Source organism: Lucilia sericata, unplaced genomic scaffold, assembly GCF_015586225.1.
Source record: "Lucilia sericata isolate MDLA Ls3-8-SP2 unplaced genomic scaffold, ASM1558622v1 Contig000115F_arrow, whole genome shotgun sequence".
In the NCBI taxonomy this organism is placed as follows: Eukaryota; Metazoa; Arthropoda; class Insecta; order Diptera; family Calliphoridae; genus Lucilia; species Lucilia sericata.
Window position 1 is genome coordinate 68890 of NW_023994147.1, and position 22862 is coordinate 91751.

Consider the following 22862-nt stretch of genomic DNA (forward strand, 5'->3'; position numbering starts at 1 on the left):
GTCATATTTTTCCAAATGTTACAATAAAAATTTAGAAATATTTAAAAGCCTAAAAAAAATTTTTAGAAATTTATTCCACAATAGTTCATTCCACTGTTCACTTTATAACTCTCTCCAAAGTTCGAAATTATAAATCATATCAATGTCAACGTAATTATTAATATCGTTACTTAGTTATTATTAAAATTAAATATAAGTTTTAACTATAAACAAACAACAAACTTACAGAGAAAAACACAAAATCATTGTTGAAATTAAAAAAAAAAAAAAAAAACAAATGACAAAATTAAAAGTATCTGTAACAATTTATACATAAACAATTTGTGTGATTTAAACAAAAAAACACACAATTAAAACAAAGAAAAACGCCCAATTCTTATGAATACAAATTTATATAAAACAAAAATAAAGGAACGTTCACAACAAAAGTTTATCAAAAAACCCCCGTGAATATAAAGTTCCTTTATTTTTTGATAAATAAAAAAAAACAAAACAAAAATGCTTCAAATTGGCACTAAATGTTTAGCAAATTTTTGCTATAAATTACAAATATAATTCTAATTAATATAAATTAATTTAAAAACAGTCCACATTACTTTAATGAAATTAAAATAAATTTTGAGTTTTAAATATAATAATTTGGCAAACATTTAACATTTTGTATAAATTTCTTCATATGTTCATTTTGTTCTACTTTATTTCTAGTGTAATAAACAGTAACTAAATTATGATTTCCTTAATAATTTAATAATATTAAAAGTAAAAAAGCTAAAAAAAATAACACAAAAACTTAGTAAATTTTTAGGAGAATTATAAATAATTTAATTTAGGTGAGTGTGTATGTGTGAAAAATTTTCAAAACAATAATAATAAATCATTTGTATGTGTAACACTTAATAAAAAAGCAAACAACAAAGAAAACATCCTACAATTAAATGTTAAAAAAAAAAAACTAAAACCAGAAACACTGAAAGGAAATAACAAAAAAAACTAAAACTTAAAAACCAAACCAACCAATCTACAAATTTAAATGAAAAACAAAACAATTGTGTATGTAAAGAATAAAAATTGTTTAAATAAATGTACTTCACAACAGAATATTAAAAAAATATATGAAAAACAAATCATTTGTTCATTCGGAAAAGATAAAAATAAAATGTTCTACACCCACTGTGTCTTCAATGACTTTTTTCCAATAGTAAAAACAAAAAAAATCAATTGTGTTTTATTTCCTAACTTTTGAAAAGCTTTTACTAAAAGTTTTCAAAATTAGATTTGGAAACAGTTAGTAAGTAAATTTATTAAAAAAAATTAAGAAAACAATTGAGAAAACTATCATGTGCTTGTGTCCTTAAAATGTCATTTGTGTCACTAATATGTCTTTTAGGGATTCAAAATTTTTTCTCATCTGGCAACTCATCTCTTGAATATTAGAAAATGTAAATATTTGTTAGTGCCTACTTTTAGGCAGTTTCAGTGTAATTTTTGCATTTTTTGTGGTATGCTACTAGAATGTAGTAATGAATGTATTTAGATAGATAGATAGATAGATAGATAGATAGCTAGATAGATAGATAGATAGATAGATAGATAGATAGATAGATAGATAGTAGATAGATAGATAGATAGATAGATAGATAGATAGATAGATAGATAGATAGTAGATAGATAGATAGATAGATAGATAGATAGATAGATAGATAGATAGATAGATAGATAGATAGATAGATAGTAGATAGATAGATAGATAGATAGATAGATAGATAGAATAGATAGATAGATAGATAGATAGATAGATAGATAGATAGATAGATAGATAGATAGATAGATAGATAGATAGATAGATAGATAGATAGATAGATAGATAGATAGATTAGATAGATAGATAGATAGATAGATAGATAGATAGATAGATAGATAGATAGATCGATAGATAGATAGATAGATTAGATAGATAGATAGATAGATAGATAGATAGATAGATAGATAGATAGATAGATAGATAGCTAGATAGATAGATAGATAGATAGATAGATGATAGATAGATCAGATAGATAGATAGATAGATAGATAGATAGATATAGATAGATAGATAGATAGATGATAGATAGATAGATAGATAGATAGATAGATAGATAGCTAGATAGATAGATAGATAGATAGATAGATAGATAGATAGATAGATAGATAGATAGATAGATAGATAGATAGATAGATAGATAGATAGATAGATAGATAGATAGATAGATAGATAGATAGATAGATAGATAGATAGATAGATAGATAGATAGATAGATAGATAGATAGATAGATAGATAGATAGATAGATAGATAGATAGATAGATAGATAGATAGATAGATAGATAGATAGATAGATAGATAGATAGATAGATAGATAGATATAGATAGATAGATAGATAGATAGATAGATAGATAGATAGATAGATAGATAGATAGATAGATAGATAGATAGATAGATAGATAGATAGATAGATAGATAGATAGATAGCTAGATAGATAGATAGATAGATAGATAGATAGATAGATAGATAGATAGATAGATAGATAGATAGATAGATAGATAGATAGATAGATAGATAGATAGATAGATAGATAGATAGATAGATAGATAGATAGATAGATAGATAGATAGATAGATAGATAGATAGATAGATAGATAGAAGATAGATAGATAGATAGATAGATAGATAGATAGATAGATAGATAGATAGATAGATAGATAGATAGATAGATAGATAGATAGATAGATAGATAGATAGATAGATAGATAGATAGATAGATAGATAGATAGATAGATAGATAGATAGATAGATAGATAGATAGATAGATAGATAGATAGATAGATAGATAGATAGATAGATAGATAGAAGATAGATAGATAGATAGATAGATAGATAGATAGATGATAGATAGATAGATAGATAGAGATAGATAGATAGATAGATAGATAGATAGATAGATAGATAGATAGATAGATAGATAGATAGATAGATAGATAGATAGTAGATAGATAGATAGATAGATAGATAGATAGATAGATAGATAGATAGATAGATAGATAGATGATAGATAGATAGATAGATAGATAGATAGATAGATAGATAGATAGATAGATAGATAGATAGATAGATAGATAGATAGATAGATAGATAGATAGATAGATAGATAGATTAGATAGATAGATAGATAGATAGATAGATAGTTTCATCAGTTTCGAGATAAGGTTCAAAATACCGGGTTAAACTAAAATCGCTTATAACTTCGTAAATACTGCGTTTTTGAAGAAAATAAGCTGTATCTGTGATCACTTCAAAAATCGATATTTTGTATGAAATTGGTTACCAAACTAAAATCGCTTATAGTTTCGTAAATACTGTGTTTTTGAAGAAAATAAGCTTAATCTGTGATGACTTCAAACATCGATATTTTGTATGAAATTGGTTGCAAAACTAAAATCGCTTATAACTTCGTAAATACTGCGTTTTTGCAGAAAATAAGCTTTATCTGTGATCACTTCCAAATATTTCAAAAATCGATTTTTTGTATGAAATTGGCTGCAAAACCAAAATCGCTTATAACTTCGTAAATACTGCGTTTTTGAAGTGAAGTGATCACTCCCAAATATTTAAAAATCGATATTTTGTATGAAATTGGCTGCAAATCTAAAATCGCTTATAACTTGGTAAATACTGTGTTTTTGAAGAAAATAAGCTTAATCCGTGATCACTTCCAAATTTTTCTAAAATCGATATTTTTTATGAAATTGGCTGCAAAACTAAAATCGCTTAAAACTTCGTAAATACTGCGTTTTTGAAGAAAATAAGCTTAATCCGTGATCACTTCCAAATTTTTCTAAAATCGATATTTTTTATGAAATTGGCTGCAAAACTAAAATCGCTTAAAACTTCGTAAATACTGCGTTTTTGAAGAAAATAAGCTTTATCTGTGATCACACCCAAATATTTCAAAAATCGATATTTTGTATGAAATTGATTGCAAAACTAAGATCGCTTATAACTTCGTAAATACTGTGTTTTTGAAGAAAATAAGCTTAATCCGTGATCACTTCCAAATATTTCAAAAATCGATATTTTGTATGAAATTGGCTGCAAAACTAAAATCGCTTATAACCTCGTAAATACTGCGTTTTTAAAGAAAATAAGCTTCTGTGTTTTTGAAGAAAATAAGCTTAATCCGTGATCACTTCCAAATTTTTCTAAAATCGATATTTTTTATGAAATTGGCTGCAAAACTAAAATCGCTTAAAACTTCGTAAATACTGCGTTTTTGAAGAAAATAAGCTTAATCCGTGATCACTCCCAAATATTTCAAAAATCGATTTTTTGTATGAAATTGGGTGCAAAACTAAAATTGCTTATAACTTCATAAATACTGCGTTTTTGAAGAAAATAAGCTTTTTCTGTGATCACTTCAAAAATCGATATTTTGTATGAAATTGGTTGCAAAACTAAAATCGCTTATAACTTCGTAAATACTGCGTTTTTGAAGAAAATAAGCTTTATCTGTGATCACTTCAAAAATCGATATTTTGTATGAAATTTACTGAAAAACTAAAATAGCTCATAACTTCGTAAATACTGCGTTTTTGAAGAAAATAAACTTAATCCGTGATCACTTCCAAATATTTCAAAAATCGATTTTTTGTATGAAATTGGCTGCAAAACAAAAATCGCTTAAAACTTCGTAAATACTGCGTTTTTGAAGAAAATAAGCTTAATCCGTGATCACTTCCAAATTTTTCTAAAATCGATATTTTTTATGAAATTGGCTGCAAAACTAAAATCGCTTAAAACTTCGTAAATACTGCGTTTTTGAAGAAAATAAGCTTTATCTGTGATCACACCCAAATATTTCAAAAAATGATATTTTGTATGAAATTGATTGCAAAACTAAGATCGCTTATAACTTCGTAAATACTGCGTTTTTGAAGAAAATAAGCTTAATCCGTGATCACTTCCAAATATTTCAAAAATCGATATTTTGTATGAAGTTGGCTGCAAAACTAAAATCGCTTATAACTTCGTAAATACTGCGTTTTTGAAGAAAATAAGCTTAATCCGTGATCACTTCCAAATATTTCAAAAATCGATATTTTGTATGAAATTGGCTGCAAAACTAAAATCGCTTATAACTTCGTAAATACTGCGTTTTTAAAGAAAATAAGCTTAATCCGTGATCACTCCCAAATATTTCAAAAATCGATTTTTTGTATGAAATTGGGTGCAAAACTAAAATTGCTTATAACTTCATAAATACTGCGTTTTTGAAGAAAATAAGCTTTTTCTGTGATCACTTCAAAAATCGATATTTTGTATGAAATTGGTTGCAAAACTAAAATAGCTTATAACTTCGTAAATACTGCGTTTTTGAAGAAAATAAGCTTTATCTGTGATCACTTCCAAATATTTCAAAAATCGATTTTTTGTATGAAATTGATTGCAAAACTAAGATCGCTTATAACTTCGTAAATACTGCGTTTTTGAAGAAAATAAGCTTTATCTGTGATCACTTCCAAATATTTCAAAAATCGATATTTTGTATGAAATTGGCTGCAAAACTAAAATCGCTTATAACTTCGTAAATACTGCGTTTTTGAAGAAAATAAGCTTTATCTGTGATCACATCAAAAATCGATATTTTGTATGAAATTTACTGAAAAACTAAAATCGCTCATAACTTCATAAATACTGCGTTTTTGAAGAAAATCGATATTTTTTATGAAATTGGCTGCAAAACTAAAATCGCTTAAAACTTCGTAAATACTGCGTTTTTGAAGAAAATAAGCTTTTTCTGTGATCACTTCAAAAATCGACATTTTGTATGAAATTGGTTGCAAAACTAAAATCGCTTAAAACTTCGTAAATACTGCGTTTTTGAAGAAAATAAGCTTAATCCGTGATCATTTCCAAATATTTCAAAAATCGATATTTTGTATGAAATTGGCTGCAAAACTAAAATCGCTTATAACTTCGTAAATACTGCGTTTTTGAAGAAAATAAGCTTTTTCTGTGATCACTTCAAAAATCGATATTTTGTATGAAATTGGGTGCAAAACTAAAATCGCTTAAAACTTCGTAAATACTGCGTTTTTGAAGAAAATAAGCTTAATCCGTGATCATTTCCAAATATTTCAAAAATCGATATTTTGTATGAAATTGGCTGCAAAACTAAAATCGCTTATAACTTCGTAAATACTGCGTTTTTGAAGAAAATAAGCTTTATCTGTGATCACTTCAAAAATAGATATTTTGTATGAAATTTACTGAAAAACTAAAATCGCTCATAACTTCGTAAATACTGCGTTTTTGAAGAAAATAACCTTAATCCGTGATCATTCCCAAATATTTCAAAAATCGATATTTTGTATGAAATTGGCTGCAAAACTAAAATCGCTTATAACTTCGTAAATACTGTGTTTTTGAAGAAAATAACCTTAATCCGTAATCACTTCCAAATATTTCAAAAATCGATATTTTTTATGAAATTTAGTGCAAAACTAAAATCGCTTAAAACTTCGTAAATACTGCGTTTTTGAAGAAAATAAGCTTTATCTGTGATCACTTCAAAAATAGATATTTTGTATGAAATTTACTGAAAAACTAAAATCGCTCATAACTTCGTAAATACTGCGTTTTTGAAGAAAATAACCTTAATCCGTGATCATTCCCAAATATTTCAAAAATCGATATTTTTTATGAAATTGATTGCAAAACTAAAATCGCTTAAAACTTCGTAAATACTGCGTTTTTGAAGAAAATAAGCTAATCCGTGATCACTCCCAAATATTTCAAAAATCGATATTTTGTATGAAATTGATTGCAAAACTATAATCGCTTATAACTTCGTAAATACTGCGTTTTTGAAGAAAATAAGCTTAATCCGTGATCACTTCCAAATATTTCAAAAATCGATATTTTGTATGAAATTGATTGCAAAACTAAAATCGCTTTTAACTTCGTAAATACTGCGATCACATCCAAATATTTCAAAAATCGATATTTTGTATGAAATTGGCTGCAAAACTAAAATCGCTTATAACTTCGTAAATACTGTGTTTTTGAAGAAAATAAGCTTAATCCGTGATCACTCCCAAATATTTCAAAAACCGATATTTTGTATGAAATTGATTGCAAAACTAAAATCGCTTATAACTTCGTAAATACTGCGTTTTTGAAGAAAATAAGCTTAATCCGTGATCACTCCCAAATATTTCAAAAACCGATATTTTGTATGAAATTGATTGCAAAACTAAAATCGCTTATAACTTCGTAAATACTGCGTTTTTGAAGAAAATAAGCGTAATCTGTGATCACTCCCAAATATTTCAAAAATCGATATTTTGTATGAAATTGGCTGCAAAATTAAAATCGCTTATAACTTCGTAAATACTGCGTTTTTGAAGAAAATAAGCTTAATCTGTGATCACTCCCAAATATTTCAAAAATCGATATTTTGTATGAAATTGGCTGCAAAACTAAAATCGCTTATAACTGCGTAAATACTGCGTTTTTAAAGAAAATAAGCTTAATTCGTGATCACTCCCAAATATTTCAAAAATCGATATTTTGTATGAAATTGATTGCAAAACTAAAATCGCTTATAACTTCGTAAATACTGCGTTTTTGAAGAAAATAAGCTTTTTCTGTGATCACTTCAAAAATTGATATTTTGTATGAAATTGGTTGCAAAACTAAAATCGCTTATAACATCGTAAATACTGCGTTTTTGAAGAAAATAAGCTTTATCTGTGATCACTTCCAAATATTTCAAAATCGATTTTTTGTATGAAATTGGCTGCAAAACTAAAATTGCTTATAACTTCGTAAATACTACGTTTTTGAAGAAAATAAGCTTAATCCGTGATCATTTCCAAATATTTCAAAAATCGATATTTTGTATGAAATTGGCTGCAAAACTAAAATCGCTTATAACTTCGTAAATACTGCGTTTTTTAAGAAAATAAGCTTTATCTGTGATCACATCCAAATATTTCAAAAATCGATATTTTGTATGAAATTGATTGCAAAACTAAAATCGCTTATAACTTCGTAAATACTGCATTTTTGAAGAAAATAAGCTTAATCCGTGATCATATCTAAATATTTCAAAATTCGTTATTTTGTATGAAATTGATTGCAAAACTAAAATCGCTTATAACTTCGTAAATACTGCGTTTTTGAAGAAAATAAGCTTAATCCGTGATCACTCCCAAATATTTCAAAAATCGATATTTTGTATGAAATTGGCTGCAAAACTAAAATGGCTCATAACTTCGTAAATACTGCGTTTTTGAAGAAAATAAGCTTTATCTGTGATCACATCCAAATATTTGAAAAATCGATATTTTGTATGAAATTGATTGCAAAACTAAAATCGCTTATTACTTCGTAAATACTGCTTTTTTGAAGAAAATAAGCTTAATCCGTGATCACTCCCAAATATTTCAAAAATCGATATTTTGTATGAAATTGATTGCAAAACTAAAATCGCTTATAACTTCGTAAATACTGCGTTTTTGAAGAAAATAAGCTTAATTCGTGATCACTCCCAAATATTTCAAAAATCGATATTTTGTATGAAATTGATTGCAAAACTAAAATCGCTTATAACTTCGTAAATACTGCGTTTTTGAAGAAAATAAGCTTTATCTGTGATCACATCCAAATATTTCAAAATCGATATTTTGTATGAAATTGATTGCAAAACTGAAATCGCTTATAACTTCGTAAATACTGCTTTTTTGAAGAAAATAAGCTTAATCCGTGATCACTCCCAAATATTTCAAAAATCGATATTTTGTATGAAATTGGCTGCAAAACTAAAATCGCTTATAACTTCGTAAATACTGCGTTTTTGAAGAAAATAAGCTTAATTCGTGATCACTCCCAAATATTTCAAAAATCGATATTTTGTATGAAATTGATTGCAAAACTAAAATCGCTTATAACTTCGTAAATACTGCGTTTTTGAAGAAAATAAGCTTAATCCGTGATCACTCCCAAATATTTCAAACATCGATATTTTGTATGAAATTGGCTCCAAAACTAAAATCGCTTATAACTTCGTAAATACTGCGTTTTTGATGAAAATAAGCTTAATTCGTGATCACTTCCAAATATTTCAAAAATCGATATTTTGTATGAAATTGATTGCAAAACTAAAATCGCTTATAACTTCGTAAATACTGCGTTTTTGAAGAAAATAAACTTAATCCGTGATCACTCCCAAATATTTCAGAAATCGATATTTTGTATGAAATTGATTGCAAAACTAAAATCGCTTATAACTTCGTAAATACTGCGTTTTTGAAGAAAATAAGCTTTATCTGTGATCACATCCAAATATTTCAAAAATCGATATTTTGTATGAAATTGATTGCAAAACTAAAATCGCTTATAACTTCGTAAATACTGCTTTTTTGAAGAAAATAAGCTTAATCCGTGATCACTCCCAAATATTTCAAAAATCGATATTTTGTATGAAATTGGCTGCAAAACTAAAATCGCTTATAACTTCGTAAATACTGCGTTTTTGAAGAAAATAAGCTTAATCCGTGATCACTCCCAAATATTTCAAAAATCGATATTTTGTATGAAATTGATTGCAAAACTAAAATCGCTTATAACTTCGTAAATACTGCGTTTTTGAAGAAAATAAGCTTAATCCGTGATCACTCCCAAATATTTCAAACATCGATATTTTGTATGAAATTGGCTCCAAAACTAAAATCGCTTATAACTTCGTAAATACTGCGCTTTTGAAGAAAATAAGCTTAATTGAAATTGATTGCAAAACTAAAATCGCTATAACTTCGTAAATACTGCGTTTTTGAAGAAAATAAACTTAATCCGTGATCACTCCCAAATATTTCAGAAATCGATATTTTGTATGAAATTGGCTCCAAAACTAAAATCGCTTATAATTTTGTAAATTCTGCGTTTTTAAAGAAAATAAGCTTTATCTGTGATCACATCCAAATATTTCAAAAATCGATATTTTGTATGGACTAAATACTAAACTGTAGACTAGACTATAAACTGGATATTTGACTATACCATAGAATAAACTACAGAATAGACTATAGATTAGGCTGTTGACTAGACAAAGACTAGACTGAAGACTAGGCTAAAGACTAAAACATCGACTAGACTATATGCAAGACTAGACTATATACTAGACTATAGACTGGACTATAGACTGGACTATAGACTAGATTGTAGACTAGAATTTATACTGGACTATAGACTAGAATATAGACTAGACTATAGACTAGTATATAATCTAGTCTACAGTCTAGTCTATAGTCCAGTATAGTATAGTAATTGGACTAGACTGGACTATATCATAAAAATGCCAAAAACAAATTCAAAAAGTTTTTTTGAATTTTAAATCTTTCTATTTTATTATTAAACATAAAGTAGTGTAGGTATAATTATTTCATCTTTTATTTAAATTATATCACATTATCGTATAAATTAACAATTATTTCGTTATTATTCTTATTTATTATTTTATTTTTATTCTAAATTTAATTTAACTATTAACTAAAAATCTACAATCGTGGTTTCTGTTAAACAATTAAATAAAATATTACAAATATGGACGCAAACTATGAAAAAAAAAAAAACAATAGACTTATGACAAAAAGCTAACAAAGGAATACATAAAGTAATAGACATTTATGCCATTTTTATTGTACATTAAATGTTGTCAACAATTTAAATTTAACACAAATAAATAAAACTGTTTTAAATTATTAGAAAAAGATAAATATTACAAAATTTATAAAATATCTAAATGAAAAATTAACATAAAATAAAAAAAATTGAGTCAGGTTTTGTTTTTTGTTTAGATAGAAGGGGTATCAATTAAAGGGGGCAGCCATATTGAAAATAAATAAATTATGAATTTCAGTTTTAATATTAAACAAATTGGTAGAAACAAAAGAAAATAAAAGTTTAAATGCTGTTTTTTATAAAGGATTTCAGTTTTACAATTTAAGATTGGACAAAAGCTTTGTTTGAAAAAGCTTTTTAAAGAGCTTATAAGTTTTATATTTAGTAGAATTTCATAAATTTTTTTATTATTAAAAGCTTTTAAATCTACAAATTTGGTTTAAATTTTACAAAAGCTTTCGCCAAATTTAAAAGAAATTTAATACATATTAAAGGCTTTTAAGTTGTTATTATAACAATTAGTTTAAACTTCGCAGAAGCTTTATTTGCTAAAGCTTTGTGTAAAGCCTTAAAAGTTTTAAATTAGTTTTTATTGCATTTCACATTAAACTGGAATTAAATTGAATAAAAATTAAGTAAATAAAATCCAAATATATAAGAATAAGCTCTTAAGCTTTACAAATTCTCAAATGTTTCAGTATTTGGCAAGTTTACTTAAACCCCAAATAAAACAGCTTTTAAAACTCATCCCCCAACTATAAAGTTATTCAAAAATATTACTATTTAAAAATTGTTATAACTAAATAATTAAGTCAGTCGTTGTTAAGCTTTTTATGATCTTAATTTGAAAAAATTCCAAGCTTTTTCAAATAAAGAAGAGATTCTTAGAAAATACGTTATAAAAATTGTATGTATATCCCTGCTCTACTAGTCAAACTTATCAATAGAGTTATAGATCTTTTTTTTCATTTAAAAGTAGAGAGTATAAAACTAAATAATTTATAAAGTTATAGAAAAAAGAACACATTTTAATTGTTGCTGTGAGTGGGTAAATGATTACTGCCACTAGCCCTTTCAGACACAATTCTCGCAGTAGATCTACTACTGGGAGCAGCCGAGGGCGATAATTGTAGGTGTGTCATCGAAGGCGGTGAGCTGGCCACTTCTAGTGAATTCAAAGTATTGCTTGAGGCGGCTTTTTGATTGGGAAACAATACGGAATAGGCGGGTGGCGGATCCAACTCTTCATAGTTAGGGGGAGCTGTGGTATTGGAATGATTATCTTGACCCATGGCTGCAGCGGCATTGGCCGATTGTAAAGCTGATTCGCGTTCATTATTGGCTGCATGTTGGGAAGCGGAGGCTGAAAATGAACGTATGGTTTGAATGTGATAGCTAAAGCGACAACACCAAACTAAGGACAGACATAACAGTGCAAATAACACAAAGATGGAGAGGTAGGGAGAAGGAAGGATAAAGTGTATAGGTTTTGTATTTGATAACAGGATTAGTGTGGTAGTGATAGTATAGACATAAACAATAGTATTAAATTTGCAAACATATTTGTTTGAAAAGAAAGAGGGTTAATGAGTGTTGTTGTTGTTGTTTATAAGAATAAATTTATAGCTTGTGTTATTGTGTCTTTTTCTTAATAGCATGCTAAACTTACCCCATAAACCACAAATCAGTAAAGCGCCCCCGCATAGCAACATGCCCAGCATAAGATAACCCCAAGGACCATATTTAGACAAATCCGAATTGACACCTGTACGTGTTGAATTGCGCCGATGATGATTTCCCGACAAACTAGACGAGTTATCGGCCTTGCCTATAGTTAGAGTAGTATTGGATTTTCCTGAGTCTTGTTCCTCTGTCAGAGTTTCATTAAATTCTTTACCTCCTTCCACCTTATGTAAAGTGGTTTTATTACTAATAGGTTTCTCAGAGACATCATCGTCCGACTCTAGCAAAGGTTTACTGGTGGTGCCTTTGGCTATAGAGGGCACATCAAAGGCAAATAAATTGCGAAATACCTCCAAAGCAAAATGTTCAAAAATATCTGATTCCATAGACGGTGGCATAGGTTCTCCTTGGCGACTATGTTTCCAGCACATAGTATAATCCTCATCACTGTCGTATTCATTGCTATAGGGGCAATGACGTATGCCATCGCATATTAAATCCTTAGAAATGCACAAAATGGGATCATCACTATATTCAGAAAAAAAACATAATTAATATTTAGTTTTAAAAAATTTTAACAAAAAATTACCCTATTCTTAAACATTGATGTTTCTTTTCACTGCGACACTCATCTCCCTTACCCAAAACGGTGACCATTAGTTTGGAGTTTAAGGTATGATTCTGATGTTCCCATACTATGCGCACACGGCCATGGAACAGTCTTACCGGATCCTCCATTTCGGGGGCAGTGTCCTCCAATTGACAGGGATCCACACGCCACTGTGGTGTATGAGGATCATGGGAACTGAACTAAAAATAAAAGAAAATAACTGTTTAATATGATATCGAATTTGAATTTTAAATTAACAGCAAAAGTAAATAATAAATCTATAAAACATTTTATGCATATGAAAACTCTCCCCTAAAAGCTTTAGATATGAGGTTTTATTTTTTGTTGTCATATTACACCATTATCAGAATTCATGATTTCTCATGGATAGAACGTGACATCAATTATTCAAAAGAAACGTATATACTCCGCCAACAACAACAACAGTAGCAATAACTAATAAAAAAAAACTAAATAGTTTTAATCAAATCCGAATCGCATACTCACATGTAAAGCTTTTTTGCATACAATTTTTACACTAAAACATTTGATGGATGTGTAATTAGGGTGGTATTCTACGGTTCATCCTAGTTGAGATATCCATCACTGTCTAAATGCTGTACGTTTTTCAACATTTTATATATCATTTGTATTGCAGGGGGTGTAAACGTATTTTCATATGTATTTTTATTTATAAGAGTATATCATAGATTATTTTATTCTATTTTATTTATTTGATTTTTTATTAACAATTTATTTGTTTATAGAATAAAAATGTCTATAAATTTGAAATGAAATATTTGAACAGCATAGTAGTGTTGGTTTAGTTTTTTTTACATTTTTCTAACAGTTTTTATTTAAAATATTAAAAGGGATTTTAGAGGTTTTAAAAATATGTTAAAACTTGCCAAAAATTAATTTTTTTAACACTTACAGATATGGAGATTTAAAAATCTAAATTTGAAATAAAAATCATGATGTATGAATAGCTTTTAACTAAGTAAGAAATATTTGCAGCAAATAAACCAAATATTTCAACATTGGCTTCCTAGGTTCTTGCGGGACGTCCGATGAAGAAAATGGCTGTGATCAGCAGATCCTCGTAATGAAACCCAATTGAAGAATTCCCAACTACTAACTACTAACTAACTAACTAACTAACTAACTAACTAACTAACTACTAACTAACTAACTAACTAACTAACTAACTAACTAACTACTAACTAACTAACTAACTAACTAACTAACTAACTAACTAACTAACTAACTAACTAACTAACTAACTAACTAACTAACTAACTAACTAACTAACTAACTAACTAACTAACTAACTAACTAACTAACTAACTAACTAACTAACTAACTAACTACTACTAACTAACTAACTAACTAACTAACTAACTAACTAACTAACTAACTAACTAACTAACTAACTAACTACTAACTAACTAACTAACTAACTAACTAACTAACTAACTAACTAACTAACTAACTAACTAACTAACTAACTAACTAACTAACGAACTAACTAACTAACTACTAACTAACTAACTAACTACTAACTAACTAACTAACTAACTAACTAACTAACTAACTAACTAACTAACTAACTAACTAACTACTAACTAACTAACTAACTAACTAACTACTAACTAACTAACTACTAACTAACTAACTAACTAACTACTAACTAACTAACTAACTAACTAACTAACTAACTAACTACTAACTAACTAACTAACTAACTAACTAACTAACTAACTAACTAACTACTACTAACTAACTAACTAACTAACTAACTAACTAACTAACTACTAACTAACTACTAACTAACTAACTAACTAACTAACTAACTAACTACTAACTAACTAACTAACTAACTAACTAACTAACTACTAACTAACTAACTAACTAACTAACTAACTAACTAACTAACTACTAACTAACTACTAACTAACTAACTAACTAACTAACTAACTAACTAACTAACTAACTAACTACTAACTAACTAACTAACTAACTACTAACTAACTAACTACTAACTAACTAACTAACTACTAACTAACTAACTAACTACTAACTAACTAACTAACTACTAACTACTAACTAACTAACTAACTAACTAACTAACTAACTACTAACTAACTAACTAACTAACCTAACTAACTAACTAACTAACTAACTAACTAACTAACTAACTACTAACTAACTAACTAACTAACTAACTAACTAACTACTAACTAACTAACTAACTAACTAACTAACTAACTAACTAAACTAACTAACTAACTAACTAACTAACTAACTAACTAACTAACTAACTAACTAACTAACTAACTAACTAACTACTAACTAACTAACTAACTAACTAACTAACTAGCTAACTAACTAACTAACTACTAACTAACTAACTAACTAACTACTAACTAACTAACTAACTAACTAACTACTAACTAACTAACTAACTAACTAACTAACTAACTAACTAACTAACTAACTACTAACTAACTAACTACTAGCTAACTAACTAACTAACTAACTAACTAGCTAACTAACTAACTAACTAACTAACTAACTAACTAACTAACTACTAACTAACTAACTAACTAACACTAGCTAACTAACTAACTAACTAACTAACTAACTACTACTCTAACTAACTATCTAACTAACTAACTCTCAGAAAATATGTTAGAGTGTGGCCGACCATATGATCTGTGTTTATAGGTGAATTGTGGAAATTCAAGTTATTTTCTGAAGGGTGCTTCATATGGCAGCTAGGGTCAAGTGAGGCCCGATCATGAAAAAATTTGGCAGGGCCGTGAAGGCAAGTATAAAACTTGGTTGTTCTACTTTTAAGCGAGATACAAGTATATTTAACATAATTATGAACACAAAAGCCCTCTTCGGGGTGTTCAGTTGTAATGGGGCTAGGTGAAATAATGAAGCGTTTTTAAACATTTTCAATGGTCTTCGTCCCTGGGTCAACAAAGCGTATGTGGCAAATTTTAATGAGCACAAGATTCACATGGAAACACTGACGGGCGGACATAGCGGCTCAGTAAGTGATTCTGACCACCTTAAAGTGGGAGTAGGGCCAAGACTTTTGGGTGTTATAGACTTTAGCATAAACATATGATACCTTCCCTGCTATAGTAGCGTATTAAAAGTATCTTCATAAAAACTCTTTTGCTTTTAAGAACATTTTATCAATTAAAAAAATTAAATCTAAAAACAAAAGTTATAACTACAGAAATGCTCTATACATATCGGTCATTTACTATAAGACTGTTATAACACAAAATTCCGTTTTTTGAAATGTGTATTACAAAATATGGATCGTTTTAAAGTATTTCATATAAGTTTAAGTATTTCATATAAGTTTTAAAAAAATATCAACTATTTTCAGTTTTTATATAGTATGTAAATATGTATTTAATAAGTAAAAAGCTGGTTTTATATTTAAACTCAGATAATTATTTTCTTGAAACGTCTTTTTGCATTATAGCAGTCTTGTAGTAAATGAGCGATACATATATTCTCAAAACCTTCACACACTCAGATGTCACAACGATTAAACAATTAAAACGCCATAAATTATTAACCATTAAATAATTTTACTTAATTTAATATCGTTGGTGTTTGCTTAATAGGCAACGCGGATTGAAAAATCAATATTTTAACAATCTCCGTATTGAGTACGATCTTCAGATCCAAAATAAATAAACAAGTGGCAAATATTTAATATATTTTTTCTTCTTCTTTCTTAAAAAAAACACACAAGTTCAATGTCATTAAAATAAATTGTAATTGTAGACTTGTGTTTTTGACGCACGTAAGTATTTATTTTCCTATAAACCCACAAACAAGTTTCATTTATTTTAAGAAAAACAAAAAAAACATTTATATTTTACAATTTTTAAGTAACCAATTACTTTGTTAACCTTTATTAAATGAAACAGCAATATCTTGTTAATTATTGTTGAAACATGTTTGACATCTCTATTTGATGTGGTTGATCTTGTAAGTTCATAGATCTTGTTGGAAAACAGTAGTTGGAAATTAATAAAAAGTTCTAATAAATACTTAACGTAAATAAATAATAATTATAAAGAAATTAAAAGGAGAAATCTATTTGTTATCTTCCCTATAACATTTCCTATGTTGTATTTTGTATACATATATACACTGAAATTTGAAACATTTTTGAATTTTTCTTAAATTTTATTTCGCAGTAATGTTTACTTGTTTAATTTATTTATTTAAGACCGGTTTTTATCTCATTTAGTAATTATTTTTTTAATGACTTTAAGAACAATTTTTATGTCAATGTCGACTGTTTGCCAAAAAAAACAAAAAAAAAAATTAACATGGGAATATTTTATATATTTTACAATTTACTACAAGTAATAAAATTATATTTTAAGATACTTTATTACATTTGTAACATTATCTTGGTTGCGTATATAAATCGGCCAGAGATCATTGGAATTTTAAGGATTTACAGCACATAGTTTGTGCCTTTAATAACTTATGTGGTTTTCTAGAGGGTCATGACTGGCAATGGATAATGTTTTCAAATACGAGTGACCGATTTATTATAAGCTGCTGAAGCAGAGGAGCAATTCTGCACATAATTTAAACGTTTATAGCAATCCTTGGAAAAAGACTGGAATATGGTCATATGTTGCAATATTGAAGTGAAGACTCGCACTGTAATACGTTACGCTTTATAACAGGTAAACTTAATATTAAAATTTTAATGTGGCCAATAGACTAGTCAATACTATTACATTGGCAAGCCCATAGATTATTCAGTAGCCATTGACCAGACTATAGACCAGATTATAGAACAGACTCCAGACAATACTACATAATAGATAAGCCCATAGACTAGACTATAGACTAAAATGTAGACTAGACTATAGACTAGACTATAGACTAGACTATAGACTAGACTATAGACTAGACTATAGACTAGACTATAGACTAGACTATAGACTAGACTATAGACTAGACTATAGACTAGACTATAGACTAGACTATAGACTAGACTATAGACTAGACATAGACTAGACTAGACTATAGACTAGACGATAGACTAGACTATAGACTAGACTAGACTAGACTATAGACTAGAACTATAGACTAGACTATAGACTAGACATAGACTAGACTATGAACTAGACTATAGACTAGACTATAGACTAGACTATAGACTAGACTACTAGACTATAGACTAGCTATAGACTAGACTATAGACTAGACTATAGACTAGACTATAGACTAGACTATAGACTAGACTATAGACTAGACTATAGACTAGACTATAGACTAGACTATAGACTAGACTATAGACTAGACTATAGACTAGACTATAGACTAGACTATAGACTAGACTATAGACTAGACTATAGACTAGACTATAGACTAGACTATAGACTAGACTATAGACTAGACTATAGACATAGACTATAGACTAGACTATAGACTAGACTATAGACTAGACTATGACTACTAGACTAGACTATAGACTAGACTATAGAATAGACTATAGACTAGACTATAGACTAAACTATAGACTAGACTATAGACTAGACCAGGGGTCGGCAAACTTTTGAGTCTGAAGAGCCAAAATTTACAGTTTACAAAACATGGGTTTTAAAAGAGCCACAAATGTTTGTTTATTAAAACATTACAATACTTTATGAATTCACTTCAAAACATATTTTTTGTTTAATTATCTACAAGACGATTCTGCAAGGAATCTTTCTTATAGATTTTTGACTAGAAACACTTTTAGAATTTTTATGGGTCATTCGAATGCGTTTTTTAACACTTGTTATATAAATATATAACAGTTTATTAGAGTGGAGCGACAGTGATATAATTAGGCAGCAATCGAGATAAAATTTTGCACAATTTTTTTTATACAAACAAAAAATTTACTGTGATGTATTGCGGTCATTGAACCATAATTGACCAACCCCAATTCAGAAAATTACTCTAACGATCATAATTGACTTAACAGTAGCAGTATAGAGACGAAATTCGACATAAACAAGTTGTATAAAAACAAAAATCTATCTTCCAAATTTGATTTTATCATAACTGGCTTAATAATGGCAATTTTATGACGAAATTCAACACAAACAGAAACAATAATCACTTTACCAAATTTGGGTACGGTCGGCTCATAATTGATCCTACCCCCCATATTAGATCCCCATTAGAAAATTACCCTATCGCTCTTAAGTGACTTAATAATAGCAGTAAGCGACGAAATTTGACAAAAAACAGGTTTTATAAGAACAAAAAATATCTGTACCAAATAAGGATGGATTCAAAATTGACCCTTCCCCCCATATGGAGTCCACTTTCGAAAGTTCCGACATACAACAGGCTAAAATACAAGTATAGTGAAGAAAATCAACACAAACAAGTTTAATAGGATCCAAAACTTCATTACCAAATTTTGTAAGGATGGGTCCTTAATACTCTTTCTGGTCCCTTATTTATAGGCAAAAATTTTATGTCAAAAATATATCAATCTTTCATAGATCACTGTCATTAAAACGTGCAATATATAAAATTTATAATTTTTTGCACCTTTTTATAAAAAAAGATTAAAGTTTTGAGATATACTAAGTTTTTAGTATTTAACTGTATCAAAATTCTCCACATTATTAATTAATTACTACATTTTAAATTTCCGAAATATATGTTTTAATTCGAAAAACACGAAAATTTCGGAATGTATGATCATGATTTACATCTTATCTAATGGCACCTCGTAGGATCACTGATATGATACCCCATTCGTTTATAGGGAACTTTTCAATTAACACTTTAAAGAATTAAACATTTTCTTACAATATTAACTTGTACATGGAACAAATTCAATGGGAGTGATAGGTTTGTATAGCTTTAGAAAGCTTGGATCATAACTTGTTGTTTAAAGTTTCAAAAATGACTCTAAATTTTCATTTGTTAGTTGGCTTTTTACCTAAATCTCCCAACTTGCTTTTAAACTTTGACAATTTTCTACAACACAAAGCTTTACTTTTTAAATTGATCAACTGCATTTCTAGAGATCCAATACCAATTTCAAATGGCTCAATGAGGATTTATTCTCAAATGTATAATTGTAGGGGCAAATAAAAGCAAGGAAATGAGCGTAAAGCTAATTGTGTTCTTTCTTTCTCACACAAAAAGTATTTGTTTTTGTTTTGTTCATGTACAGAACGATTAAGCAAAGTTAAAAAGTTTTGTATATTGTAGAAACGTTTGCGAAGTGTTTTGTTAGTTTAAATACATTGCTCGTTAATCGATTCGGAAAGATTTTAAAATATGCATACAAATATTTTTTTATAAAATAAATAAAATTTGTGTATGAAACTAAAGAGCCACAGCTCCACATCCAAAGAGCCGCATTTGGCTCGCGAGCCATAGTTTGCCGACCCCTGGACTAGACTATAGACTAGACTATAGACTAGACTATAGACTAGACTATAGACTAGACTATAGACTAGACTATAGACTAGACTATAGACTAGACTATAGACTAGACTATAGACTAGACTATAGACTAGACTATAGACTAGACTATAGACTAGACTATAGACTAGACTATAGACTAGACTATAGACTAGACTATAGACTAGACTATAGACTAGACTATAGACTATAGACTAGACTATAGACTAGACTATAGACTAGACTATAGACTAGACTATAGACTAGACTATAGACTAGACTATAGACTAGACTATAGACTAGACTATAGACTAGACTATAGACTAGACTATAGACTAGACATAAGACTAGACTATAGACTAGACTATAGACTAGACTATAGACTAGACTATAGACTAGACTATAGACTAGACTATAGAACTAGACTATAGACTAGACTATAGACTAGACTATAGACTAGACTATAGACTAGACTATAGACTAGACTATAGACTAGACTATAGGACTAGACTATAGACTAGACTATAGACTAGACTATAGACTAGACTATAGACTAGACTATAGACTAGACTATAGACTAAGACTATAAGACTAGACTATAAGACTAGACTATAGACTAGACTATAGAACTAGACTATAGACTAGACTATAGACTAGACTAGACTAGACTATAGACTAGACTATAGACTAGGACTATAGACTAGACTATAGACTAGACTATAGACTAGACTATAGACTAGACTATAGACTAGACTATAGACTAGACTATAGACTAGACTATGGACTAGACTATGGACTAGACTATAGACTAGACTATAGACTAGACTATGGACTAGACTATAGACTAGACTAGACTATAGACTAGACTAGACTATAGACTACAGTCTATTACTTAATGCGGCCTATTACTTAATAAAATATTTTGTAAAGAATCTGATTTCCGAAAAGAAACAAAAAATATCTAAAGCTGCAAGCAGCAATCTATTAAATTGATGATGTTTTTAGGAAAGGCGCATTTTAAAATATTAGATAATAATATGAATAAGATTCCGATAACTTTAAAAGAAAAGATGGCTTTGGTTTGGAACATTACTATTTGCATAACGTCATAAGACCCGTATCCAAAATTACCAAAAATATGATCATTAAATTAAAATCCTTTGTTACTAGGTAAAACAAAATAAACTTCACACAACAGATTTACAATAAAGTTTATTTTAATAAAAATTAATAATAAAAAAATTGCTCAAGTACCTTAATAACGAGTTTATTCATCATGCTGCTACCGGCAAGGTAACCAAGGTCTTTTTCCTTTTTTTTTCGATCATAAAACAATGAAATAAACACTGATTAACAACAGTTTACAAGAAATAATTAAAACTTCATTGTGTCACAGGCGCCTGTCGCTTTCATTGTAACAACTACACTTTCCCACAGCCACTGTTTATTATTTATTTAAATACAAATTTTAAACAAATTAAAACAAAATAAGAAAATATTTAAAACGGCACGTGTGTGGGTGTTGTTTGCATAATAAATTATATATTTTAAGAATAATATTTTTAAATCAAATTCTTAAACATTAGACATTAAACTTAAAACATGCTTTGTAATGTCATTTTAAAGCGATTAAAAATTGACGTACATAAATTTTGAAAATGTAAACAATAACTTTAACTCATTCCATTTAGAACGAATAACAATAATGACGTGTTTTTGTTTTATGAAAACAAAAACTTTTAAACAATTATTGCTATTGTTTTAACAAACATTAAAATACAACAACAGCATATTTCTGTGTGATGTCATAATTACCTTGATTTCTTTACTTTTTTTAATTATTCTTTTTTTTTGTATTTTATTTAAATGACACTTTATATCCAGAGTATATGCTCTCTGTGTGTATTTATATTTGTTTGGTTGTTTATACATATTTACTCTCATAATAATGTTAATTTCATTTCCATAAATAACATTAAAAACACAACAACAATACATAAAGAAAACAATAATAGCCAGAATAAAAAGAAGAAGCAACAACAATAACAACAACAACAAAATCGCGCATTAAATACAGGAATTCGATGATGAACTGATTTGCATACAATAGTAGTAGCGGGTTGTTTTTGTTTTTCTGTGTTGTTGGTGGTGTAGGTGATGTCTGTTATGCCCTACAGCTACAGTGGGTATCATACGACTAGCCTACAGTCTAGTGTATAGTCTATAGTCTAGTCTATAGTCTAGTCTAGTCTAGTCTATAGTCTAGTCTATAGTCTATAGTCTATAGTCTAGTCTATAGTCTAGTCTATAGTCTAGTCTATAGTCTAGTCTATAGTCCAGTCTATAGTCTAGTCTATAGTCTAGTCTATAGTCTA

At 28.2% G+C, this 22862-nt stretch overlaps 1 protein-coding gene across 2 annotated transcripts in view; it reads right to left on the bottom strand.

Moving 5' to 3' along the window:
- Positions 1-10716: 10716 nt before the first annotated feature.
- LOC119600463 overlaps positions 10717-22862 on the bottom strand; it is a 37082-nt gene continuing 24936 nt past the window's right edge. The window contains exons 3-6 of one of the 2 annotated variants that reach the window (XM_037950687.1): positions 12991-13211; positions 12616-12929; positions 12388-12546; positions 10717-12081 (exon numbers count right to left, since the gene is read on the bottom strand). In XM_037950687.1, the coding sequence (XP_037806615.1) occupies positions 11747-12081; positions 12388-12546; positions 12616-12929; positions 12991-13211 (1029 nt within the window). In that variant the 3' untranslated portion in view covers positions 10717-11746. Of the gene's footprint in view, positions 12082-12387; positions 12930-12990; positions 13212-22862 lie in introns of both variants that reach the window. The other variant, XM_037950686.1, reaches the window with a different exon arrangement.